Source organism: Orcinus orca, chromosome 1 (genome assembly GCF_937001465.1).
Source record: "Orcinus orca chromosome 1, mOrcOrc1.1, whole genome shotgun sequence".
In the NCBI taxonomy this organism is placed as follows: Eukaryota; Metazoa; Chordata; class Mammalia; order Artiodactyla; family Delphinidae; genus Orcinus; species Orcinus orca.
This window is the reverse complement of record NC_064559.1, coordinates 36,642,073-36,668,370: the sequence shown is the minus strand read 5'-3', so window position 1 is coordinate 36,668,370 and position 26,298 is coordinate 36,642,073. Positions and strand designations below refer to the sequence as shown.

The window sequence follows — 26,298 nt, the reverse complement described above, 5'->3', positions numbered from 1 at the left end:
CTAAACCTTGCCATATCTTATAAGCTTCCGTGCCATCCCTAGACTCTTCTTCAGGGTGTCAGTGTGTAGAGAGTTCTCTCTTGGAGAGAGTTCTTCCTGGCCGTCTAGCCCACCTGATGTGGGATAGAACCTATGTTTCTATCCGGGCCTTGAACATAATGCTTTCCATGCTATGTGCTTCCCCAGTCTGGATCGCAAAGCATTGCAGGAGAACCAAAACTACAAGGTATGTTAGAACCCATCACTGTTTTACCCTCAGGAAGCTGCTCCCTGACCCACCAAAGAGTCATGCCTGGGGCAGAAGAATTAAGATACAGCTTCTGTGTTAATGCAACAACCTACAAGCCAGTCCTGAACTTAGGCAGTCTATCCCAGTCCCTAGAATCAAAGGCCAAGAAATGTCACTAAAGCTGCAATCTTGTATTATTCTTAACTGACATTGTCAATAGGTGATAGCAAGTTTAGTAATATGACCTGCCCCAAATCCACCTGCTCTGCATGCAGCACGTTGGACAGAAAAACCTTCCTATGAATAAGGAAGCTGGTCTATAGCCTAAATGGGATCTCTAATAAGTTAAAAAGTCACCAGTTTGCGGGAGTATATTAATTTCCTAGGGCTACTCTAGGAAGTACCACAAACTGGGTGGTTTAAAATGACTGTAATTTATTTTTTCACCATTCAGGAGTTTAGAAGTCTGAAATCAAGGTGTCAGCAGGGTCGGTTCATGTCAGCAGGGAATATCTGTTCATGTCTCTCTCCTGGCTTCTTGTAGTTGCCAGCAATCCTTGGCTTGTAGACGCATCACATGCATCAACAAGGATGCATCACATCCTGGGCTTGCCTCCATCATCGCATGGCCTTCTCCCTGTGTGTTGCCCTGTGTCTTCACATGCTTTCTTATAAGGACACCAGTCATTGGGTGGAGGATCCACTCTAATCCAGTTTGACCCCATCTTAATGAATTACATCTGCAAAGTTACTGTTTTTAAACGAGGTCATGTTCTGAGGTTCCAGGTGGACATGAATTTTGGAGGGACACTATTCAGCCCAATATAGGGGAGTAACAATCAACTGTGAGGTTGATAATGATACATCAAATAACAAGGTTTAGTGTCCAGCAACCACGCAGAGAACTATTTCAATATTTCTGATGGCAAGAAAACCTTCCTCAAGTTCTTGAATTATCTTGATTTTTTTCTTTTTAAAAATCCATTATGTAACAATGATTACACATTACTAAGACCCAGTAGTGGTTGAGAATCTGTTTATAGCAGTTGATTTTTGTTTGCAAAGCTAAATATGTATATATATATATATATATATATATATATATATATATATATATATATATAATTTGTCCAAGACTTTCCCAAGACTCAGGACGGGTCATCTCTCCTAAAAACAGCAGACAGCAGAGAGGACCTGACTATGATATGGTCTGTGAAGCTTGTCCCCAAGGCAGAGAAACAAGTAGGGCTCCCCATCCCCAAGCTTCTCTGAAGTAACTCTACGATGGAGCCTGTACAATAAAAATTATGAGATCATCTCAGAAAGACTACACATCTAGACAGGGGCACACCGAGAGAGAAGATATAAAACTAAGATCAGCGGTCCCCAGCTGGACAGGAAGCTGAAGCAGGAAGGGAAGGAAGATAGTAGAGCTGTAAAATTCAAGGAGTTCTAGAAGCTTGTAAACCTCTCCTAAGGCTGATAAAGAAATGGGTGGCCAATCCACCCTCACTAGAGCCAAAAGTCTTTGTTTAAGTGTATGAAGCTGAATATTCTAAAATCTAGGTCTTTGCGGACAAATCACATTAAAATTCATCCAAAATTTCCACATATTTGGGTTCTAACCTTAGAACACCAACAGGAACATGACCATATTCAGGAAAGAAATTTTACCCAAACTCCACCATTTCTTGTAGCAGAAAGTCACGAGTCTGTTTACCGTAAAGGTTAACCTTCCCAAAGGCCCATTCCTGGGGAGCAGCTCCCTCTGGGGCGGGCAAGCCTGTGGTCGAAGTTCTCAGAAAGAGGAAACTGCAAGATGCCTGAGCCAGGTGCCTGTACCTGGGCGGGCTCCCCAGTGAGTGCAGGGGGCAGGGGACTCTCACGGTCTGTCTTTGGGGAGAGCAGTGCTGGTTCATAGTGAGGGCCACCCAAGGATCTCAGCCCTCTGTCTGGAAAGGTCAGGAGATGGCTCTTCAGAGCCTGGCCAAGGGGAAAGTCAAAGCAGGGTGATGCGATAACCAAGCAGAGCCGTAGGACAACGTCCCCCTTGATGACAAGGGCTAGTCTCCTCGGCGCTCACACTATATTCCAGCCCTAGGTAATGCCTGCCTTCTGCAGCCCTCACAAGAACTTTATGAGAAATGTTCTCACCCCATCTGTAACAGAGGTGGGATAATAAAACATCAGCTGTTAAGGAGAGTGGATGAATTTACCTGAAGGACTTTACCTGAAGGAATTTACCTGAAGTTCCTGATCTATCTGGTGTTATTTATTCCCTCCACCCGCCGGTCACTGGGCTCTGAATATTTTCCATTGGGTTATCCCTTCTGGCCAAGCCTTGGCACGACATGAGGCCACGGAGTCCCCTGCCTGTCGGGGCGCTGCAGCTCCTCAGAGCTTCTCCTGTGAGTGGGGGCACCAGAGCCTTCCAGCAGCCCTGTCGGTCAGAAAGAAGAAATAGTATAGATGGGCAAAAAAAAGCGAGGGAGAAGAGAGTGAGGATGGCTAACTTTTCCCACTTGGCAATTTAGCCAGGGATCAGCCTTCCCCTGGGGCCACACCCCCAAGACCCGGGGGCAACATCTGAAAGTAGAGACTAGACGCCCAGGTCTGCGAGCTTTAGTCCCTCGGACTCCAAACATTCACTTCCTCCCTGACCATCCTCAGATCCCTAATATTCGCTCTTAAGAGCCCAATGTGATGTTGTTAAGAGTTTTATTTGGGCCACACATGATGTGAAACTCCCTCCTACACGCTCTTATCCCACACATCCCTGCACTACCTGGCAGACGCAGCCACAGCTCAGCCGACCCCTCGTCTTCATAGACACATTCACACACACAGCACGTTCACAGTCACAGCCACGCACCCACACGCTCACAAGCACACACCACACACACACACTCACAACCACACATACATTCACACATCACACACACACACCATTACTCCACACACGCGCTCACACGCTAACATTACACATAACACACTCCCACACCGCTCCTCCCACTGTCACACACTCACACATTCTGGTCACATACCACTCATGCTCACATATCACACACCTCACACTGTCACACCCACAGTCACACACACATTGCATTCATTCATTTATTCTGTCTCCCTCCAAGGCATCCCAGGCCTCGGGCCTGGCAATGCCAGAGCCCAGCTGTGCACCAGCTGCAGGGCTGGGAAGAGGCCTGAGTATAGGGAAGGGTGGAGGCTGACGGAAGACCCCCTAGAGTCACCCACTTGAACCAGAGCCTGCAGGCTGCTCTTGACACCTCGACGGGGGCGGGGAAGAAATCACAGCTGCAGCTGCTCTGGGCTGGTGGGGACCCAGCGCCCCGCCACCCACACTTCCTCTGCACCTGCTCCGAGCCTCACGCCCCACTTCCACTGCGGATGTTGTCTTCTGTGTTTCGGAGAGCGTGTGACAGACCTGTGTTGTGGGGGCAGGTGGGGCCTCCTGGAAAGGTATGGGGACAGCCAGAGTCCCCTGTGGGCACAGGAGGCTGCAGCGCCTGGAGGTGGGGCCCTGGGAACCAACCTGTGGACAGGGATGAATCATCCAGGGATGAATGCTGAATCCTCCCATCAGTAGCATCTTCCACGCCTCCGCATGAGGGGCTCTAGAGACACCTGCATGACCATGGCTTCTTCGGGGCCTCAGGCACACTGTGGGAGGAAGGCAGGGCAGGCACCATCCCATTTTATCCGTGGGAGAACTGAGGCCCACGCTAGAAAGTGCCAAGCCAGCAAGAGAATCCAGGGTTCTGACTGGAGCCCAATGATGGGCTCTCAGTGTCCCGGCCACTGGCCCTCACCCTCGACCGTCAGGGTCCTGAAGGGTAGCTCTGCCAGGCTGCTGTGACTCTAGGCAGAGTTGCCGTGTGACCTGTCACACCCTTTCCGGGCATTGCCCTTGTGGTCACTGGACTGTGCCTGGGCCGCCGTGAGAGGGCAGCACCTTAGGGAAAGAGTCGGGGAAGATGAGGGGTGGCTGATCTGAGGGGGGATGAGCTGCAGTTAAGACCCCAGGAATGATGTTCTGTGGGAGAGAATGCCAGTGATCATCTAGTCCCACCTTCATTTCCTAGATAGAGAAATGCAGGCTCAGAGAAAGGTAGTGAATTGCTCAAAATCCACAGCTGGTATTTCCACATAGTAGGTCTCCCAAAGCATTTGTCAAATGAGTTCAAGGGCTACAACCAGCACCTTCTGACTTCAAGCCCAAGCTTCTGTCCATACAGCTGTCCTCAGATGCAGAAAATTGGTAAGGAGGCTCTTTTATCCTGAAGACAGGCACAAGGGGAATGACTGTGGCGCACATAAAGCATGGGAGGACCCCCCAAGGCAGAGAAATAGCAGAACTGGTAGTTTCTAATAGTCTTCAGAAGCTGCCTCGAGGCACTTTGAACCCTGGTGACCCATTCTCACTGAACACAACATGTTTTCTCAGTTCCTGACTTCCTCTTTGGTTTGCTGGTATATTCTTTTTCATCTAAAACTAGTAAGCAAATAAAATAAGTTGTCATTTCCTCATTTTCAAGCCATACTCCTTCTGGGCACCAGAAGTCTCTTTCAAGCATCAAACAGTGAAGGGCTCCTGGGTGAGCAGTGGGTCTCTGTCCCCCTCTCCAGGGGCTCTTGGATGGGACCTTGGTCTGGAAGGAGCCATGGACCTCTGGCTTTGGTCACTTTACTTCCTGCCAGGTAAGTGTTGTGGGGAAACACACGAGACGTTGTATGAGGGCTTAATTGGCCACAGGTAGGGGAGTTGCTGTGCATCTCCAGCTCTGAAGTTTCTGGATGGATTTAGTTGTAAACCGGTACCTAGGGCAGGACCTGGATGGAGGCCCTCCCCACTCCCAGTTAGTGCGCCTCCCTCTACTCCAGACACACCTCCTGCTTGCTCAGGAGTTGACTTGTAAGGGCTGAAGTTGCCACCTCTCCAGACATATCGCCTGTTAATATGGAATCTCAAAGCAAGTACCTCCTAAGTTCTTTCTTCTTACTTCTACATTCTCTTTCTTTGGATCTCTTTAACGCCTGAATTTTCAAAGTTCCAATGTAAATGAAGTCTCCCTAACCCATTTGGTAGCCCTAATCCATTTCCTGAGCTCCATATCTCAATTTACAGCTGTCTCCTGGGCACTCCCACTTCCATATCCCATCAAGATCAGAAATGCAGCAGGCCTAACACCTAACCTCAAATTCCTCACTGGTCACCACCCAAATCAGCTACTCTCTCTGTCTTAACTATCCCTGATATCAGCTGTAAAATGCCAAAATAGCTTTTTACCACCTCTTCCTATTTATCCCCAACCAGACTTTGACCTAATCAATGGCCAATTCACGTAGTTTCTAGATTCACATTTACAAGGATGAGAAGCCATGGCAGCCCCTACTAGAGACATAACAGAGGGAATGGAAAGGAAGACCACAGGATCACCTCTTAACTATCTCTCCCACTTCCTCCAACCTGATCAGCCTGTAGCTCCAGATCAACCTTCCTTCATCTTGACTGTGATCATAGGATCATCCTTTCCAACAACCTTCCATGGCTCCCACTGCCTACTGAATCGAACTCCTTAAATACAAACTCCTCTCTTGGCCTCCTTTTTTTTTTGTGGTACGTGGGCCTCTCACTGCTGTGGTCTCTCCCGTTGCGGAGCACAGGCTCCAGATGCGCAGGCTCAGCGGCCATGGCTCACGGGCCCAGCCGCTCCGCGGCATGTGGGACCCTCCTGCACCGGGGCACGAACCCGTGTCCCCTGCATCGGCAGGTGGACTCTCAACCACTGCGCCACCAGGGAAGCCCTTGGCCTCCCCTTTTATACTCTGAGCTTATCATACTCCCCTGTACTTTCCTAACCTCCAGCCAATGGGACGCCTCTTTGAACATGTGCTAGACTTTCCTGACACCATGCCCTTGCTCATGCCATTCCTGCTGCCGGGAATAGCCTTCCACTCACCTCCACCATTTATGGGTCCTTCAAATCCCATCTCAACCTCCATGTTCCACAGGGCCCTCTTCTGAACCCCAATAGCTGACCCCGTTCTACCTTGTATTGTAGCTCAGGGTGTGTCCACTTTATTTTATTGATTCAATGGTAAGCTTCTTGGGGGTCAAAGTTGTTTTTTATTCATACTTGCTTTCTTTGTAATGGCTGGAGTTCGGAAGAAAGTCAAATCTTTGAATCAAATATTGGAAATCCCTAAAAACCCAAGGGAATGAAGTTTTAATGAAACAGACTCTGTGAGAGGTGGTAGGACATAGGTGATCACAGTGGATGGTTAACTAAACTTAGACCTGAGGGGGAAGAGGGATTGGGTAGACGTGGAAAATGTCTAGGAGTGAAGGGTACCTAAATTGTACCCCTGCAGTCTGTCCTGAGCAATGCGACCCTTCTAGCCAGAGGTGTCCTTGCTCTGGGCCTGGTCCTTCTCCACTTGTGCCCATCTCCACAGGGTGAGGCGTTCAAGGCCCCAAAGGATGTGCCTACTCCAAGCCCACACCCACACCCCCTCTTCTAGACCTCAAATTCCCTGTCCAAATGTCTCTGGAACCACCTTCAATGACTGTGTGAGATTCTATCCTGGGTCTTCTGTCCTAGGGTGACCCCTTGGCCTATAAAAGGGTGGCTACAGGTGGCTGTTTGGGAAGGAGATGGATGGAGCTTGTACACGTAAGCTGGGTGATCCCCCATGTATATACCAGGACCATTGTGGAGTGGGCAGGAGCCAGGGATGAGAACAGAAAGGAGAGAGGCCAGAGGATAGAGGCAGGAAACTTGGAGCCATTTTTCCCTGCACAGCCATGTATTAGAGTGGACATCCAAGGAGTGTGTAAATTTGTCAAGATAGGGGGATCATTTATTCAACAGCTTTTTAGCCTGATAATTAACTTTAAAATATTTAGACGGATGATATTTGGGTCTTATTTGTATTCCTGCCCCAGGTCCTGCAAATGTGGGGGTGGTCCTGGTCCCAGAGCCCAGTGCATGAGGCACAGGCTATAGGCCACATCGCCTGGGGCCCTAAGTGGAGTTCCGTAATAAAGCAAGGCAGTAGCATAGGGTATACACTTTCAAACTTTTTTTACCCTGACCCATAATAATAATAATACATACACTTGATGCTGTGGCCCAGTACACATACGCATACCTAAAATTTATTCTTGATTCTTTAATATGGGGATGACTCTGGGGCTTCAGCACTTGGACAGATGTTGGTGCTATTTTTGGAGATGGGAACAGCTGGTGACGGAACAGGCTTTGGAAGAAAAATCAAGAGGGTTTTGTTTGTTTGTTCTTGCCATTTAAGTCTGGAAAATATCTTATATGTTTGAGTGAAGTGCAAGAGCAGGTGTCAAAAAGGCAAGTCTGGAGCCCAGAGGTAAAGACAAGACTGGAGATCCATATTATGGTGAGATCTATATAGAGCTGGTATTAAAAGCCATGGAAGTAAATGAGCTAGTGTGGGGGGAAGCAAGGAGGACAGAGAAGAGAACAGGCCAGGCGTCAGGCCCAATGCTGATAGAGAAGGGGAAGGAAGGAAGGAAGGAGGAGGAGAACTAAAGTGAACAGATAAGGAGAGATAAGTCAGGAGATTGCAAAGGAACAGTCATTGAGAGTGTAATGTCGGGGAAGCCAGGAGAGGAAAGCATTTCAAGGCAGGAAGGCTCAATTCCACCAAATGCTGCCAGGAGAGCAAGAGAAAAAAGGATAAAGAAGTGACCATCCAACATGGCAACAAGGAAAGTTTTGGTGACCTTGACCGGAGCAGTTTCAGCGGAATACTGGAGCCATAATTCTGACAGATATAGGTGGAAGAGGAATCGGGAGATGGAGGAGTGGATTCAGTGATTTTGAGAAAGTGAACAGAAGAGGGGTGGCAGCTGAAGGGGAGGGGAGAAGTCGACCAAGGGTTTTTCCAGTATGGGCCATATCAGGGCGTGTGTGTAAGCCATGCAATGCTGGAGGAGAAGAACCAGTGAGACAGACAGAGAAAGGGGGTGATTGCAGAAGACATGCTCTAAAGAAGGTGATGGCATGGATTCAGGATAAAGGTGAAAGGACTGGCTTTTGAGAGGAGGGGGACACTCCATCCACAGCGACAGGGCAGAGGGCAGACAGCGGGCCCAGACACACACAGGTTAGTGTGGGCAGAAGTGGGAAGGAGCATAGGATGCTTCCCATCCTTTTAAAAAAATCCACGCTCCATTGGATAAACATAAAACTCTCAGGTCAGCTCCCTTCTTCCAGAGATTCTGCTGTGGCTTGAGTTGATAGGGTCCTCATCGATTTTCCCACCTAGAAAATCACTGCTACACGGAATCCAAAGTCTGTTCCCAGAGCACTGCCACCAGCCAAGGCCTTGGGGGCCTTTACCTTATTTTGCATTATGAAAAAAAGATTTTTTCCATGTTCCAAATTGGATATTTATATCCAACTGTATGTTGAGAGTGACTTTTTGAGCTACATATATCCCTTTCCCCTACCATCACCACTGAAAATCAAATCACCAACTTAAAGATTAATGACACTTAGTTAGCAGCCTCTCTAAAATGTCAATATTAAACAGCTTGGTTCCTTTAGATACCTTCTCCCACCCCTTTCTTTTTTCCCCTGAATCATTTGGAAATGTAGTTAAGGGGTCCAGAATTGCAAAAATTCAAGGGCATCTAAGAATGCAGATCCACAGGCCCCATTCTAAGCAGATATGATCACATTGCTTAAGGGCAGGACCAGGTTATCTGTATCCTAGCAAGTTCCCCCAAAGGAGTCTTATGCACACTGTGCCTAAGTTCTAAACCTGGAGGTTATATCTATCTTTTTTTCTACTTGGGAAATCTGCTTTTGGTTAGAAGCTACTATGAACTCCAAGGAGAATGGGATCTGGTCATTTTCATCTCACCCATTAGTGCTTCCTTGGGACCAGAGTTCAGTGTACCCAGCAGCTTTCCTTGTGCTTCATCCATCCAAAGTTTGCACGATAAGGATGTCTTAGTCAGCTCCAGCTGCTCTAACAAAATACCATAGGCTGCATAGTTTAAATAACAGACATTTATTTCTCACAGTTCAGGAAACTAGAAGTCCTAGATCAAGGTGCTGGCAGACATGATTCTCTGTGAGGGCCCTCTTCCTGGTTTGCAGCCATCTCCCTGTGTGCTCACATGGTCTCTTCTTGTGCACATGGAGAGAACAAGGACACTAATCCCATTATGAGGGCTGCATCCTCATGACCTCATCTAACCCTACTTACCTTCCAAAGGCCCCACCTCGTAATACCATCACTTTGGGGGTTGGAGTTTCAACATATGAATTTTGGGGAGATACAAACATACAGTCCATAACAGAGGACCTGGGCAAGCCAGGGGGTTACCAGCAGCTCATCGCTGAGCAGAGAGAGGCCACTGGAGGCATCTGCACGGTGATGACCCCTCTCTGCTCTGTCTTGCGCCTGCCCATTTTACAGCATCTCACCCTTGAGAAAGCAGCAGGCATGCCCTTTTCTGGCTGGGTTGGTCCAAAAATGTTTGCATGCTCATTCTCAGGTGCTGGGCTTTACACACAGGTATGGTCCTTCTGGACATACAGGGGATTCACCTATCCCCTTGGTTGGGTGTTTGTCCTTTGATGGGTCACCCTTCCACTGGCACGTTCCAGTCACAGGGCTACCTCACACATCTGTTTCCAGGGGATTTAAAGCAGTGTTGGGTTATTCATGAAGGGTTTCCATGTCAGGTCATACGTGTCTGGTGGGCCCCTCTTCTCCCCACCACACTTAGCAGCTACACTTTCAGATCTTAACATACTCCTGTAAATGTCCCCAGCTAGCCCCTATCTAGCCTCCTCTACCCCCATCTCATGTTCCCATGGTTGTTTCTGTTGTCCATGTTCTTCCCTCTCCCCAGAACATCCTCCTCGACTCTCTCTGCTCATCTAGGAGGCTCCAGCCCCACTTCTTTCCTTGACTCCTTGGAGCTATTCTTTTTTTTTTTTTTTTAAGAGAGAATCTTTTTTTTTTTAATTTACTTTTGGCTGCATTGTGTCTTCATTGCTGTGCGTGGGCTTTCTCTAGTTGCGGTGAGTTGGGAGTTACTCTTTGTTGCAGTGCACAGGCTTCTCACTGTGGTGGCTTCTCTTGTTGCGGAGCACGCATTCTAGGTGTATGGGCTTCAGTAGTTGTGGCACACAGTCTCAGTAGTTGTGGTGTACGGGCTTAGTTGCTTGCAGCATGTGGGGTCCTCCCTGATCAGGGCTCGAACCAGTGTCCCCTGCATTGGCAGGTGGATTCTTAACCACTGTACTACCAGGGAAGTCCTAGAGCTATTCTTAATGTTTGCTCTATGGATGAGTTTCAGGAAGTTTGTGAACATCCCTCCCCGCCTCATGAACGTGCCATGTTCTCTCTCCTGTCCCAGCCTTTTTGGGGGTGGTTCTCACTGTCTAGAAGGGTCTCTCCTCCACCCTAGTCCACAGCCCCCTCCCCCCCACACACATTTCATCCTCTGAATTGTCTTCCCAGAAATATACAGACACTTACTGGGACCCACTTAGCTGACAATTAATCATACTTGGACTTACTTTCTTCTCCAGCTTAGACCTGCCTTCTCTCAGCCAAAGCATAAGCTTTTTGATGTCAGGGACTCAGAAACCACACCTTTTATTCCACCCTGCTCCACACCACCCCCAATGCACATACAATGTGCACACACACTCAAATATACCCTTGTTTCCTTCTGTGTTCCCTTCCTCAGTGAAGACAACACCATCATTCTCTGAGTTGCCGTCCACACCCAGTCCTTCAGGTCACAACTTACACATCACGTCTTCCAGAAAGCCTTCCTCAAATTATATCATCCTCTGCAGAAGACTGGATCAGGCGCCCCTGCTTGGTGCTTCCAAGGGGCTCTGTGTATCTACGCCATGGGATTTACTATACTCTGTTGTCACATAGTGGCCGTCCATTTGTATCATTCAATAAATGATTTGTTCTGTGAGGGAGGGATGCCAGGCACCTTATCACATGAAAGGCATTCAACTGATACTTGTTGAATGATTGAATAAAAAAACTGGAGGTGAATGGTTGTTTTGGTTGGTTGGATGGATCTGAGCAAAACAAAACTAGACAGAAAACCTGTTGGAGCAAATTGTACCATGCCTCCCGACACCACCCTGAAGTCACTCAGGGATCATGGGCTGGTTGGGGGGATCACTGTGGCACATTCTCTCCCCCTGGAGTGGGGTAGTGGCTTTGACTGTATTTTCAGGGGTTTGATGTCTGGGTCCATATGGGTTCAGGTTTGGTAACAAGGCTGAGGATTACATTAAGTCTTGGGCTGGGGAGAGACTCAGCCTTGGGCATAGGGCTAGGGATGGACATAGAGCTGGACCAAGAATATAAATAGGGTTGGGGATGGGAAGAGGCTGAGGATGCAGCCAGGGCTAGAGATCATGAGAGGGCTGAGGCTCAGGGCTGGCTGAGGCTTGGGCTGCTAATGGGGATGGAGTTGGAAGTAGGGATGAGTGTGAGGCTGGGCTGGCGCCTGGGTTGGAAACAGGGCTGGAGTTGGGGATGTGGCTGGGGATGGGGCTTCCTCTACATTAACTCCCTCTCCCTGCAGTAGCTGGAGCCCTGAGGGTCGTTCCAGAAGTAAAGGTGGAGGGAATGCTGGGAGGATCCGTTGTTATCGAGTGCCCGCTTCCTGAAATGCATGTGAGGATATATCTGTGCCGGACAATTGTTGAGTCTGGAGGATGCGCCACCGTGGTGTCCAACAGGAACTTCGTCAAGAAGGAATTCAAGAATCGAGTCACACTGGAGCTGTGTCCAGACAGGAATCTGTTCCTGGTGGAGATGACAGAGCTGGTCGAGAGTGACAGCGGGGTCTATGCCTGTGGGGCAGGCATGGACACAGACCGGGGCAAGACCCAGCAGGTCACCCTGTCTGTTCACAGTGGTAGGTGCCCCACACCATGGAGGCTCTGGCCACCCAGAAAACGTTTCCACTCAGGAAGGCTGGGACAACAATGGGACTGCAGCCGTCCCCACACTCTTACACTATTCCCATATTAGCAAGTCCAGTAGGAATTGGGATCTGTAGAGTCGAAACCTCATAGAGTCAATGAACTTCACGGTCCACCAAATTTTCTATCCAAACTGTATGAAAGGGACAGGATAGGTGCTCTCCTTGTGTGGTATTTTACTCATCCTACCCAGGGCACGAGGCGAGTGTGGGGTGAGATTGAGGAGGGGCTCTGAGACTGAAGGAAATTGGAAGCAAAAGGACATAATTATTACCATAATTGTCCCATGAGAGATATCAGGGATAAATATAAAGGAAAGACAATCATTTTTCACAGTTGATGGCCAAATTTGTTACTTTATGATCTGATCCTTTCTTTATTTCTCCCGAATCCTTCCTTTTTTCTTTTCTCCACTGACTTCCTCAGACATACACAGCACTAATTCAACAACCTAGATTCCCAGTGGTCTCCGATGGTTTTGCAGGGAATGCCGACGGGGTTAGTGTGAAAGAGGATTTTTGTCAGGGAAGCCCCCAGCCTGGTTATTTTTCTTCTCCCTGCCCTCATCCCCTCACTGCCATCTGCCCTAGCTGAGTCAGCCTCAGCTCATAGCAGCAGTCCCTTCCCAGGCCTCAGTCTCGTCCTAGAGACCACCAATGGACTCCTCTTGCCTCCGGTAGATTACGGGCCTTTCTGGGAAGAAGAGCCAATGCCTGAGCCTCCAGCATGGTTTAACAGATTTCTCCAAATGCGTATGCCTCTTTGGTTCCAGATGCCTGAACATGCCAGTTCTTTGGAATTCATATCCAAAGGTCAGTTCCCCAAAGGTAGGGTAGGGGAGGTGGGGGAGATTCTATGGCATTGTGAAAATGGAGGAGGGGGTATATGTTCAGCTCGTAGGATGGTTGGCAGAGCAGAGCTGCGTCTCAGATGTGTATTTCCCTGCCTTAGGAGGGGGTACCTCCCTGAGATCTGCATTCCAAGTGTTTCAAGCCCATCCTTCAGCACGTACACTTGGCACTAGTTGCAGAAATGACCCATCACCACCAGGTGGCACCACATGTAATGAAGTTTGTGCTCCATTCACAAAATCTAGCTCTTTTATGAATGACTGCGGGAAACCAAGACTGGGCAGACGTTTCCCAGCCAGAGGTCCTCCTGCTTCCTGCTCCCCATAGGGCTGTCTTCCATTTGCTGGCATACTGATTTAACAGCTCTATTTTACAATAACAAGATCAATCACGATTATATTAATGATACTTTTACATTTCTATACCATTTTCCTGTCTTAAATGCATTTTGACATGCAATAGTTACATCACATCCTCACATCTGCCCTGTGAGGTAGATACATTAATTGAATATTGTTACACTAAAAGACCGCTGGCCATTGAGAGAGGGATCGTGTAACTGAGCTCATTGTATACTCAAGGTTGTGACTGACAGGTGTGGGATGGGGGAGAATAGACAAGCGCATAGATACAACACAAGGCAGAGTGGGAATTGAACTACAAACAAGGTTTTGTCCATGCTTAGAGGAGCGCAAGCTCTTCTGCCTGGGAAGTCACGGAAGACTTCCTGTAGGAAATGGAGTTTGAAGCAAATATAGACAGAACGTACTAGATGCAGATGGCATGCTCAGGAGGCATTTCAGGTGACAAGGACTGTGAGAACAAAGGTAGTCTAGGTAAAAGGGAAGCATGTGTTCTGGAAAGAAATGGTTGGCCCAAGGCTGTTGGAGACTAGAGTTTCTTCCTGCTGTCTTCTGTAGTAACCACACCAGCTCAAAGGACTGAGGCCCCTCCAGCACACCATGCCTCCCCCACCACCTCAATCACCCACCGCCCTCGAGTTTACAGGGCATCTTCAGTAGCAACTGCCCAGCCCACCACCCTCCTGCCATCTGCCACAGCCTCAAAAACCTCAGCACAGGAGGAACTGCTCAGGCTCCAGACGGCCAGCTACAACCACCAAACCAGGCTTCACAGGCAGAGGTAAGAGGCCTGCACCGTCCAGGGTGAGAATTCTGTTAACAAAGGGACAAACTTGTGAGCTACCTCCAAAAAAGTTGGCCACTTGCGTGCTGCCTTAACCCCCTCCCTTCCTGACCTCTCCCTTCTCTCTCCCCCTCCTTCCCTCCTCAGTTCACTCAACCAGGGCCCAGGCCCCGTGTCTGGGATGGAAGACCAAGGCTTCTACATCCTGACCCCCACCATCCTGGGTCTCATCCTGCTGGCACTTCTGGGGCTGGTGGCGAAGAGGGTCATTCAAAGGAGGAAAGGTGAGGGCGCCAGGCTAAGTTTCGGAGAGCCGAGCTTCCCCAAATCCCAGCGCATTCAGATCCCTCTGACCTCCCGGGGACACTCAGGCGCTTTAGATGAGCAGCCTGGGGTGTGGGGAACATGGCACGGGGCTCAATGGTCTGGAAATGGGGGCGGGGAGGAGCGCGGCCTGGGCCCTTTGGTCTTCAGTAAGCACCCACACGTCAGACATTGCCAAACACCAGGCAAACAGCCTTTAGTTTTCTAAGACTGGGAGGGGGTGCCCATGGGCCTCTGACGCCCTCTTCCTCTCTCCTTCCCTGTGGCTTTACCGAGAAGCTCTCTCCAGACGGGTCCGCCGACTGGCCGTGAGGATGCGCGCCCTGGAGGCCTCACAGCGGCCTCTGTCACAGCGGCCACGTGTGTCACAGCGGCCACGCGTGTCGCAGCGGCCACGCACCCAAAACAACGTCTACAGCGCCTGCCCTCGGCGCCCTCGGGGGGTGGACGCTGCTGGTGAGCAGGCGGGCAGGTGGGGGAGAGCGGGACAGGTCGCGGGGAGAGGGAGGCGGGCTGGGGGAGAGCGGGACTGGCCGGGCGTGCGAGCTGGAGCAGCCAGACACTGCGCGGCGCGGAGGTTGAGCCAGAAAAACCCGCCTTCAGAACAGCCGCGTGCAGCGCAGCCGGCTCCTCCTCCCCAGGGTTTCCGGCAGAGCTGCGGGTGGGGCTGGATCCTCGGCCCCGCCCTCATGTCGGCCCTCCCGGTTCCTATTAGGTGAAGGGGCGGCACCTCTCCCATGCCCCGGAGCATTGGCGCCCCCAGCCCCGCCGCAGGTAAGCTCCGCCCCGCCCCCTGATTGGCAGTTGCGGCCCTAATGGGCGGCCCCAGACCTGGGCTTGGACCCGAGCGCAGTCGGTGGAGCTTCGGCTTAGCTGGAGGGCGGGGGCTTTCGCAGCGGCTCCCCGGGCCCTGAGTCTGGGAACTGGTATCAGTTTCCTCCTTTGATGGTGTCAGTAGGCGACTACGCAACAATTGTGGTAGACTTAGTTACACGGCTTTTAGCCAAGCATTTCTCATGGGATAAATGGGAGCTTAGTAGAGGATGATAGATGATACCTCTACAATACGTGAAGGGCTTTCATGTGGAAAAGATTCGATTTCTAGGAGATCTTAAGGGGGTGGAAGTTACCCAGTTTCACCTTAATATGAGGAAGTACTTTCTAGTAAGCCCTCGAAGATGAGAGGAGGTTGTTTACCCATCACTGAAGGCAGTTAAGCCTGGCCTAGAGACGTAGATAAGATTCAACACTTTGGATGAAGAAGATTCCTCTTGAAATCTAGGTTTGGACATAGGGAACTCATCTTTCTTTCTTTCTTTCTTTTTCTTCTCATCTTTCTATTGATGGCCATTTGGCAGATGTGTGAAAAACCTTTAAACTATTCATTCGTGTTTGTTTTCCCAAATTTTCCATTTTATTCTCTAAAGCAGCCTACCATAGCAGAAACATTATTACTTCAGGAACCAGTAAAAACTAAGTGTGGCAAGTGTCCCTGATTTAATTAGGGGGTAGGCTAAGCTAATGCAGTAAACCCTAAACCACGGCCCACAACACGGAAGCCTATTTTCCTCTCAAGCAAAGGCAGGTAGCCAGGAGGAGGTGGCCTGAGCCATGGGGTCATCCAGGGACTCAAATGCCTTCTGCCTGTTGCTGCACCACCCCCTGGAGTCTTGCCGCTTCCATCCTTCCGTGGTCAGTGCTCAATCACCAGCACCATGTCTGCATCCCAGCGCATGGGAGGAAGAAAGAGAAAGTCGCTTTTTTAAGACCATGACCCTGAAATTTCACACATCACTTCTCCCTGCATCCCACTGGGCACAGTTTAGTCACGTGGTCACACCTGCCTTCAAGGGAGGCTGAATAATGTATCCCCGGCTCGGTAACCGTGCCTTGCTACAAGGGGAGAGTGACGCCTGGCAACAAGCAACAGCTCTGCCCCCATCATGCCCAGCTTCTTGAGCTTGCCCTCAGCCCTGCTGGAGAAGGTTCACAGTAGCTTAGGTAGGTCCAGCGGTGCCCATCTATTCTACACTTACCTCAGCCCCTTTCTCTGGAACTGCTCTGTGACCACACATGCCCTCACCTGGCCCAGTACCTTGCTCAAATTTTACCCTTCCTCCCTGCTTGAAACTCACATTCCCACTATCAGGGATAAAAATCTTGATGGAGCAAGTTGACAACAAGGTGCCTATGATTAATGACTGAGTATTTTAAGCCTTCACAGGGAGTGACTTTTTAAAATTTTTTAAGCCAAATAAATCTCAAATGATGAACTGTAACAGGCAGTGGGAGATATATTTTTGAAGCAAGCTGCTGCTCATTCCCTCTCTGGTAAAGTACAGAAAGTAACAGCTCCTTTCAGTGAGCACTTACTCAATGCCTACTATGTTCAGGGGGCTGAACTTCTGGTTCTCAGCGCTTGTGTCAAAAATGTGTGACTTTCCCTACTGCAGCCTTCCTGGGTGGATGTTACAATAGTTGTGCCGTGTTAGAGTCATGGCATAGCCCTGCCCTCCGAGAACTGATCCGTCCTGGAGGCAGATGGTCCTGAACTTTCTTTCTGGGGAAGCGGAGCTCCACATGGCCTGCCACCTTCCTCTGCTTCACCAGCCGGCTCCTTCCTGGAATGCACTGTCATGTCACGTCACAAGCTCTCCATGGAATAAAAGCCCTATGGAGGTACAGAGGATGACTCATGCTACTTCTGATAACTCCCTGAGAAGATGCATATTTATTCCACAAGTCACATCATCTAATCCCAGAGGGGAAACTCCTCCAGCAGCTGGTTCTCCTTCAGACCCGTGCTTAGTCACATGATTTTAGTCTGAGCCCCGTTTAAGGCATTTCCTGTCACATTAGACCTAAATGTTTTCCAGTTATTTGGGGTTGAGACGCCACCCTGAAAATCCCCAGGGCTGAGCCACCTGATGGAGCTCAACCACCTCTGTGTTTTGCCTTCTACAAGACAGCAACCACATGCATGCTTCCCCCCCACCCCACCCCATTGCCTGCTGTCGATGCTACAATCACCCTACCCAGATCCAGTGATGCTTCTCCGGTTGTTCCCAGGTGTCGGAAACTCCCTGGCTCCATGCCCCATCTGTGAAGATCAGCTGTGAATATGTGAGCTTCTACCACCAGCCTGCTGCCAAGATGGAGGACACGCATTCCGATGACTACGTCAATATTCCCTGCCTGACTCAGCTCTCCAGCTGTCCCCCTGGGCCCAGACCTTGGTGCCAATGAGTCTTGTCTCTATGCTGGTTTCCAACACCCGCTCCATCCGTTTTCAGAACCCTCATTACTCCCACGTCCCACCTCGAGTCTCATCCCTGTCTGTTTGCCCTGAGCAGTGCTCAGTCTCCCCTCCCCCAGCTCTTCCTTTTGCAGCCCACTGTGGTTTTCAGGTGGGCTCCGGGAATGCAGAGCATTTGTCCTGATGCCACGTGCTTCCTTTCCAAGCCATGCAACAGGCTGTGGGATTTGCAGAGTGTCTTTGATCACACGGTCTTTGCTGCCCTGGATCTAGACCACATGGCCTTGGACTGGAGCCTAGGCATAGCTGTTGCTTTGAAAGCCCTTCTCGGTCTTGGGTTTCCCACCAGTAGAAGGTGCCTGAACTTCTTTGTGAGGACGTGCTTCAGCCCTGAGCTAGTAAGGGACCTTGTTATGAAACAGCCCTTACAACCTCTTTGCCCAGATCTTAGGGCCGGCATTTACCAGTGATCTTCTGTTTGTCTGGAGTCCTATGAGGGCAATTTCTTTTGATGTGATGAAGGGTTGTAAATTTTCAGAGCCATGCTTGTTAGTGCTAGTGATATATGTGGATGCCCTCTTTACTCTAAGTCTTCCTCCCTTGATGCACCTAAGTACCCTGACTCCAGCATTCGCCCTCTTTCAGAAATAGAATAGTTTTTGTCATCTATTTATCCTTCTTCCATGCACTGAAATGTGTGCACTTATCTTAGCCTTGGTCTATTTGAGCTATCCAAAGGCATTACATCTCTCTGCTTTCAGAAATGCACCTCCTCTCTTTGCCAGTCCAGGTGGCTTATAGCCAGGTGGGGGAGAACAAGGATATGGGATTCCTGGAAGGCCAGTTGTTCTGCAAGAGAACTCACGTCATGGAAGAAGAGACATCCCACCTCCTACGTACATTCATCCTCTTGAGTGTTCTGAACCAGGGCAGAGTTAGGCAGACATTATATGTTTGGATTGCAATCAACTACAAAGTTCAGTCAAAGCTTGAGACTAGAGAATGTCCCGTCTTGCTTTTAGGAAGAAGGCCTTTCCCAGACACACAACTCAGCTTCTCTGGGCACTGGTCCAGTGATAGAAAGGAAAGGTTCCCGAGGTGCCTGCTTTTTATGAGCAGGGACTGTCATCACAGATGGGATAACACATAACCCTAACCCTAACCTAACCCTAAATTATATTCGCACCACCATCGTACCTGTCATCCAGGTATGATGACACCATCCACGAGGTCAGCTTGACACTGGCACCCTCCCAAGTGGCAGATAAGGGACGAGTGAGTAGGATAAGAAAGAGAGTACGCAAGGGGCAGGGATGGTGGGAGTGAGGTGGGGAGTGTGGGCAAGAAATGCAGTGTTTAGGGAGAGTCTGCTTTGTTCTGGGCACCCCCCTGCATTATATCTTTTATCATTTATATTTCAAACCAGTGCCTTCCCCCTCATCCCAGTGCTCTGCGTACGACCCCTGCAGGTGTCACGACAATGTGATTTCCATGCCCTAAAGTTCAACTTCACATCCCAACATCCCTCATTGTTCCTCAACAATTCAAAGACAGGTTAAAAAAAATCCAATTAAGCATTTACTGAGCACCCATCCTCTACCCCACGTGGTGGCAAAGATTGTGGAGGATCAGAGAGAAGCGTGGGGCACTGTCCTTGCTGCCTTCACAGAACTTTCATTCTGACAAATAAATAAGGCATCGGTTAAAACACTGATAGGAATTAAATAGCGTTGTAATAAATATAGGAATCTGCTTTGTAGGTTATTCGCAGCACCCGAGGGAACCTTCCACGACTGTTGTTGGTGTCCCTTAAAGAATGAAGTCTTTGAGGATAAGCCTGTGCCAAGGATGGGGCCCATTGTCAAGGATGTGAAGCACCCAGAGAACATCATGGGGACGAACGCTTGTTTGAAATGACACAGAGAACGAGGTCCTGGCCTAGGCCTTCAGACCTGGTAGAAGTTCTCCATCCAGGTCAAGAGAATGTCCACTTCTCCAAAGGCTTTGGTCACAGCTGCTTCTCTGTCCAACTAAAGAGAAAGGAGAGTCGAAGATCTGTCATGTTAGCCACAAGAATAGGTTTCCTTCCGACACCTGAACCCGGTCTGACTCCAAATCATGAGCTGAGTCCCCTTTGGGATGGCCTCTGACAAAGTCACCTACCCATCAATTATTCCCCGTCTATGAGTGTTGTCTGCTTCGGAGGTGAGGACAGATGGGTTGGTGAGTGGCAACGGATAAGGAGTAAGGGAAAAGCATCTGGAGTCCCTGACACTAAGAATCAGAATCCCAGCGCAGGGTGGATTCTGTCCATCCCCTGAGCCCACTGTGCAGATGAGGAAATGAGGCCCGAGTGGTCCCTTTCCCTTGTATATTATTGCTCTTCACCACTTTTTTATAAACTGGGGTATCTGTTCCTCAAAAAATGATCAAAATTGTATTTGCTTTGCGGGGGAGCTGGGTATGAAATTCGGATTTTCTTTGTTGTCTTAATTTAGGAAAAGGCAACATAATTCCCGTAATTCTTTTTCACAGACTAGACCCTTTGAACATCATGGAAAACACGCAATGTGTGTTGTGCTCGGGGGTTCTCCCTTCCTTCCCCCTCACTTCTGACTCCAATTGCCCACCTCAAGTACCCATAAAACTCTCACTTGGGAATGTCCTTGTAGTGAAATCGTCTTGTAGGGAAATATAATAGCACTTTAACTTGAAAACTGGCAGAAAAATAGGCTGCCATTTGTGGTATTTATGCAGAGGATATGGCAACTGACGCAGCGACAGCTGTGCTAAGTCAGGTGGCTTTGGGGCCAGCCAGGTGGAGTCAGCTGCCCTGGATTCTGCACTCGGTCCCTGAGGAACAATCGTGTGACACTTCAGGCTAGTCTACTTCCAGCGGGGCAGCTCTCCATTCCTGGCTTTGATTACCTGTTTAAATGCTCGCTGGAACAGTAGAAACCGCCTGTGTGCGCTCTCACTGATGGAAAACATCTCCTTTTCCTGCTGGATAACAGAAAAAAAGTGTGCCAAGTGTCGGGTAGGAGCAGAGGCCAGCTGCCTCCCACTGCTTCCTAATGACGCCAGAGGGGTGCCCGAGGCCTAAGAGGACAACTCCAAATCCCGCGTCCCCAAGGTGGCCAATGCTGACCTCCCACCATGCAGCAGGGACTGTGTCCTTTAATTCTCACAGTAGTCTTGCCACGTAGGGGTGATTATCAGCATTTTATAGATAAGAAAACCAAAGCTCAGAGAGGTGGACCACCTTGCAAATGGACACCCAGTTTGTTAGAAGCAGGCCTTGATTTGAGCCCAGAACTGCTGGTGCCCAGAGCTTGTGCTCTTTTCCATGACACCTGCAGCTCCCTGTCGTGGAATAAAAGCCAGGGCCAAATAAGGGAAGATGAGTCTTCTGAAAACATAGCATTTCCTGTGGGCCTCAGTCCCAGCTTTGTTCTACTCACACTGGGTTGCAGTTTGGACACGATGACAATAAAGTTGTTGGCCAGAGTAGAGAATGACTTCAGGATCCCGAATTCAACTGCCTTATCGCGGTAGTTTTTGAAGACAGTGTTCAAGTAGAACTCCAGCAGGGCATGGATGAGGTAGCAGCTTTCAGCCTCCTGGGGAGGGGCGGGGTCACTGCAGAGCCAAGGCCTCTGCCCACCCCAGCCCTGGATGAACCACTCACGTGCCATGCAAGGCAAGATAAGCACAGTAGAGGCAGCGATCCTAGGAGATGCTGATAAATGTTAGATCTTAAGGAGCCTCCAGCCCCTTTGTTTGACAGGAGGAACCGCAGACCCAGAAAGGGGGGGACTCACCCAGGGTCCCATGGCCAGTCAGTAGCAGACACAGCCTAGCCCCCAGGACTCCTGACTCCCATCTGGTTAGTATTCTTTCTTCTATACCACATGGCCTCTCTAATAGCTCTGGGCGGTGATGGACCTTGAAAAGCACCAGATCTTGATTGGTTGAGAGTTGGCAGGGAAAAGGCTTGGAAGGAGAAGAAAGGAGGAGAAAAGAAAACTAAGTATCCCTGAGCACAGGGATTGCACACTGGCCCTCTGAAGTGCCACAGAGGGAAGCTCAGCGTCTCTCAGGGATCAGGGCTCAGTCGCCTCTGCTCACTGCCTAGATGGGTGATAAGTAACAGGTGAGAAAAAAGCAGGGGCAGGGAAGTGGCCTAAGCACATGCTCACTGGGCCGACAAAAGAGAGAGAAATCTAGACTGATGGCAACTCTGGCTAAATGGAGACAGAGGTTTACAAGCTGCAATCCCCGCCCCTCTCCTCATGCCACATGTTCACACGCCCCAGATACTGAGATGACAACCCCAGATATTACTTCTCTGGCTCACTACCAAGCCCTGCCCTGGGCAGGCTCAGCCCAGGGCAGAAGTGAAGTCCTCTGTCAGCCTCCCCTAGACAGTCCCTCAGCGTCACCCATAGAAGACCAGCCACCCAGAGGAGGCACCATCCTTCCCCAGCATCTGATTACCGAGACATTCTGCAGAACCTCCTTCCGCAGCAGCTGGACGCTCGTGATATTATCCTGAGCTTGCTTTGGGGAAAGAAAGAACAGATGTCTCCAGGTTGGGGGTCAGCATAGAAACCGACCTTGCAAATACACGCTGTTTCCCCAAACCCCTATCCAGTCTGTGAGATCTCAGAGGCCAGAGGGAGGACCCAGGAAAGGCCATGCTGAGCTGGCCCCTGGGGTAGGGGTACAAGGTTCCAGGCCCAGAAAATCACCAATCTTGGCCCCCAGGGGCAGATGGAATCCCAGGAGCTCTTAGAGCTTTGATGAGGGACCTGTTTGATCCCTTTGGTCACTTGAGGCAGGAAGAAATAAGCCCATGTGGTTTAAGATCCACTAGGAATGGGATGTTACCCCCATATTCTGGGGCGGGGTGGGGGGCTGCCCCTTGGAGCTTCCCCTGCAGCCCACCCCTCATCCCAGTTCTTGAATCTTGAGCCAAAGAATGCTTGAGAGGAAGGAGTTTTAGAGCTCCTTTGTCCCACCTCCTCATTGTGCAAATAAGGAAACTGATGGGGGCGAAGGTAGGGGTTGCTGTACGGCTTGGTTTCAAGGTCAAGATCATACATAGGTGCCCTGTCTCCTCCCCTCTTCCCTAGCTGCCTCATCAACTCCTTCTTTCTGCCTCGCATGTGGATTGGCCTTTAAGTACTATGTGTCACAAGCTCTATTAACCATTCTTTCCTAGCTCAGCATTAAACATTTTTCGACCTTTACTCAAGGCCTAAGCAGGTGGGAACAGGATAGTAGGAGCTGGCAAAGCAGTAGGTGAAAACTCCGGTGGGTCTCGAAGGATTTCCCATGACTTCCCATTGGTGGAGTCTCATGTGACCCTGGGACATAGATGAAGCTCAAATGAATCAGGCTCCCTTCTTTCTTCCTCGTGGGCTGTGTTTCTTTTCCTACAGACTGGCCACATCTTTCTGAGCCTCCGTTTCCCCAAGGGCAAGAGGAAATGCAGACTCGTGATACGTCTGATTTCACTGAGTTCCTAGATAGGGAAATTATGATCATGCTGCAAAAGGAATCACTCCCACGGCTGGCTTCAGAGCAGCGCTTCACTCACCACAATGTCCTTCATGGCCTGGAAGGCTTCCCACAGCTCCTGAAGAACTACCCCTTCTACTTGGCAGGGCCCAAATTGGAATTCTTGGCCCTGGACCCCTGGCCCCTGGCTCCAGAGAAGCAGGATCAGACTCAGGCAGGGAAGGGCAGCCATGCGCACAGGAGAGCCCATCTGCAGCAGAGGAAGGACCGGGGCGATCCTGCTGGAAGAAAGGGAGGCATCCCTCTGAGGCAGGCCCTCCGCCCCAGGAGGGGTACACCCCAGAGTAATGCTCCTTGGCTCTGCCTCGGCCAGCCTCGGGGACACACAGATGGGAAACTTGAAACTAGAGTGGCTTCCTGGTGTTAGAATAATTCAAACATGTGGCCTTGCTGAGGTGCCCTGGGGTGGGGCAAAGTTCTTTCTGCCACTCGATCTCATACCCATTGGTCTGGCTTTCCCACTATCTGCGCCCCCCCCAATCCATGTCACATACACACACCCTGCACCTCCTTCCTTGCTCTGTTACAGTCAACTCTAGCCAACAACCTGCTAGTCAGAATTTGACCAAAAAGAGTGAAGAAATGAGGAGTGCCATTTCTTCACTCTTTTACAATGTGCCGAAGAACTCATATAGGGAGCCCAAGCTCAGCAGGATAGAGAGCTTAACTAGGCGTTTGCCTGTCTGAGTTTTGCCCTTAAGTTACCGGGCACACGTGGACAGGTCTTTCTCCCCTCCCCCAGGAGAAGGCCACCTCCGACTCATGAGGAGCCGTGGGTTTAATCCTGACCCACAGGGAGGGACTAGTTGATTGATAGGTTACGGTCACATACTCACTATGCCACCTCAACTGACGGACTGGCTCTCGACTCTAAGAATTAAATTTTCAGGTAACTGAACAAGAGGAGGAATCAGATTTCCAGAGGAATCACCTATAAAACCTTCCACTGAAAGACTCTGTGAAGAGCCCCAAGCCAGAGGAAGGGAACCCCATTGTCTGTCTATCATAATCGTATGCAGAGATTTCTTCTCCCTAATTTCTTTGTCCTTTGCTTTTCTTCCTTCCTTCTTTCCTCAGAACTCAGTCCCTCCCTCCCTTTCTTACTCCTGGCCCTGGTCTCACACCTGAGGACACTCAGTCTTCCACCCCTAAACTGGGCAGGAAGCGGGGAGAAGGCCTGTCTCTGGAGTGCCTGCCAACACATGGGCCAGAGAAGTGGGCCCAGAACCAGCACCCATTGTCCTGTCATGCAGCTCTGTCCTTCAGCCTCTCACTCAGAGTCTTTCCATACCCTTCTTTCAAATTCCACAGGATCTGCAGCCTGTCTTGCAAATTCATCTCTAGGCCTCATAATCCTCCTGGCCTTCCTCTCCTCCAGCCTAAATTCTTCTAGGTGTTAAACCCGAGAAAGCAGCTCAGCCTCACGGTATATCTCACCCTTACATAAACACTGGAAAAGTTGACTTCTGCCATCCCCCAGCCCCCATTCCCAGTAGGGCAGCGGTCAGTGTAAGGCTTCAAAGCCAAGTACTCAAGACTCTCCCATCACTCACCTCAGGTCCTAGAAGTGATGCTTGAGGGTTTGCTGTTTAGAGGTGGCTGGTTCCTGCTGTAGAGGAAGAGGATTGGGCAGGCACCCCTACCATTCAGCGATCAGGGTGCAACTGTGAATGGAAGGCTCCTGTTCCAGCTATGGAAGCAGCTTCAAAAGTAAAGGTGCACAGGCAAGCCAGGCTTTGTGGAGCTTCCTATATATGGGGGCTGCGGGGGAGGGGCAGAGGAAGAAGAGGGAGGTGGAGAAAGGGAAATTGGTCATGCTGTCCTACAGAATTGCTTCACTGCCTAGTCACCCTTCACTCTGAGACAATGGGGCAATGGAGAAAGCAGCCTCTGAGGTGAGGTGATACCTGGGTCTGAGTTCTAGCTCTGCCACTGTCGGTGTGCCAGAGGCAGGGTGTCTAGCTACCTCAAGCCTCAGTTTCTGCATCCATAAAATTAAAACAAGCAAACAAACAAAAACCCATCCCGCCACCCTCAGAGGGCAGGCGTAAGGAGTAAATGCAAAAGTGCCACAGAGGTGCTTTGTAACCCCTATACACAGATAAACCAATTATTACTGTACAGAGTACACTAGTCTCCTTACTGCTAAAATCACTCAATAATTAAGCTCTATTTAATGATGCAACCGTAACCCAGAGGCCAAGGATGGCCAAGATATGCTTCTCCTTTAATCGGTCAGGGACAAGAATTTTAGGAGTGTTTCCTGACATACAGCCACCCAGGTGTCTAATCACTCAACCAAAATGTGCCCCTTCTCAGGTTCAAGTAGAATAAGGAAGCGGCTGTGCATGGCCAGGTCTGGAAGGATGGGAGCCCTGGTGTGCTAGTGGTCTAGCCTCAGCGGTGCTGCCCTGCCTGGGGTTACCCAGGGGATGCGTCAGTGCAGCATCAGGAACACCAGTGCTATCAAGAGACCCGGCCTCGGGCTTCCCTAGTGGCGCAGTGGTTGAGAGTCCGCCTGCCGATGCAGGGGACGCGGGTTCGTGCCCCGGTCCGGGAAGATCCCACATGCCGCGGAGCAGCTGGGCCCGTGAGCCATGGCCGCTGAGCCTGCGCGTCCGGAGCCTGTGCTCCGCAATGGGAGAGGCCACAACAGTGAGAGGCCCGCGTGCAGCAAAAAAAAAAAAAGAAAGACCTGGCCATGTGTCCAACTAGCAAGGCACTCTGCCTTCAGTTCTCTGGTTGTAGAATGAGGGGCAGACTGGAGCAGTGTTCCCAAAGCATGTTCCACAGAATCTAGTCCTGAAGGATGCTTGTCTGCAAGACTCTCCATGAAACTAGGGATTTCACTGTCAGTAAATTAGAGAA

The 26,298-nt window shown here is 50.0% G+C and overlaps 2 protein-coding genes across 6 annotated transcripts; one reads left to right on the top strand and one right to left on the bottom strand.

Moving 5' to 3' along the window:
• The first annotated feature begins 4,727 nt into the window (after nt 1-4,727).
• On the top strand, nt 4,728-18,516 carry FCMR (Fc mu receptor). 3 transcript variants are annotated; one of them, XM_049713312.1, is made up of 9 exons: nt 4,728-4,745; nt 4,877-4,948; nt 11,868-12,203; nt 12,951-13,082; nt 14,042-14,264; nt 14,415-14,551; nt 14,871-15,047; nt 15,307-15,365; nt 17,661-18,516. In XM_049713312.1, exons 2-9 carry the CDS (start codon nt 4,912-4,914, stop codon nt 17,835-17,837), a joined length of 1,278 nt encoding a protein of 425 aa, XP_049569269.1. In that variant the 5' UTR covers nt 4,728-4,745; nt 4,877-4,911; the 3' UTR covers nt 17,838-18,516. The 3 variants fall into 3 exon arrangements, with proteins under 3 accessions (XP_049569269.1, XP_004282549.1, XP_049569273.1); XM_004282501.4 differs by lacking the exon at nt 4,728-4,745 and having other exon boundaries at nt 4,796-4,948; XM_049713316.1 differs by lacking the exons at nt 4,728-4,745; nt 4,877-4,948 and having other exon boundaries at nt 11,999-12,203; nt 13,043-13,082.
• Nucleotides 18,517-19,412: 896 nt separating this feature from the next.
• IL24 (interleukin 24) lies at nt 19,413-25,113 on the bottom strand. Of its 3 annotated transcripts, none has more exons than XM_012537712.3 (6): nt 24,984-25,113; nt 23,450-23,648; nt 22,345-22,407; nt 21,309-21,467; nt 20,776-20,850; nt 19,413-19,877 (listed from the first exon to the last, which is right to left on the bottom strand). In XM_012537712.3, the coding sequence occupies exons 2-6, from the start codon at nt 23,618-23,620 to the stop codon at nt 19,794-19,796; spliced, it is 552 nt and encodes a 183-aa protein (XP_012393166.2). In that variant the 5' UTR covers nt 23,621-23,648; nt 24,984-25,113; the 3' UTR covers nt 19,413-19,793. The 3 variants fall into 3 exon arrangements, with proteins under 3 accessions (XP_012393166.2, XP_033266395.1, XP_033266396.1); XM_033410504.2 differs by having other exon boundaries at nt 20,776-20,847; XM_033410505.2 differs by lacking the exon at nt 22,345-22,407.
• Between the last annotated feature and the right edge of the window lie 1,185 nt (nt 25,114-26,298).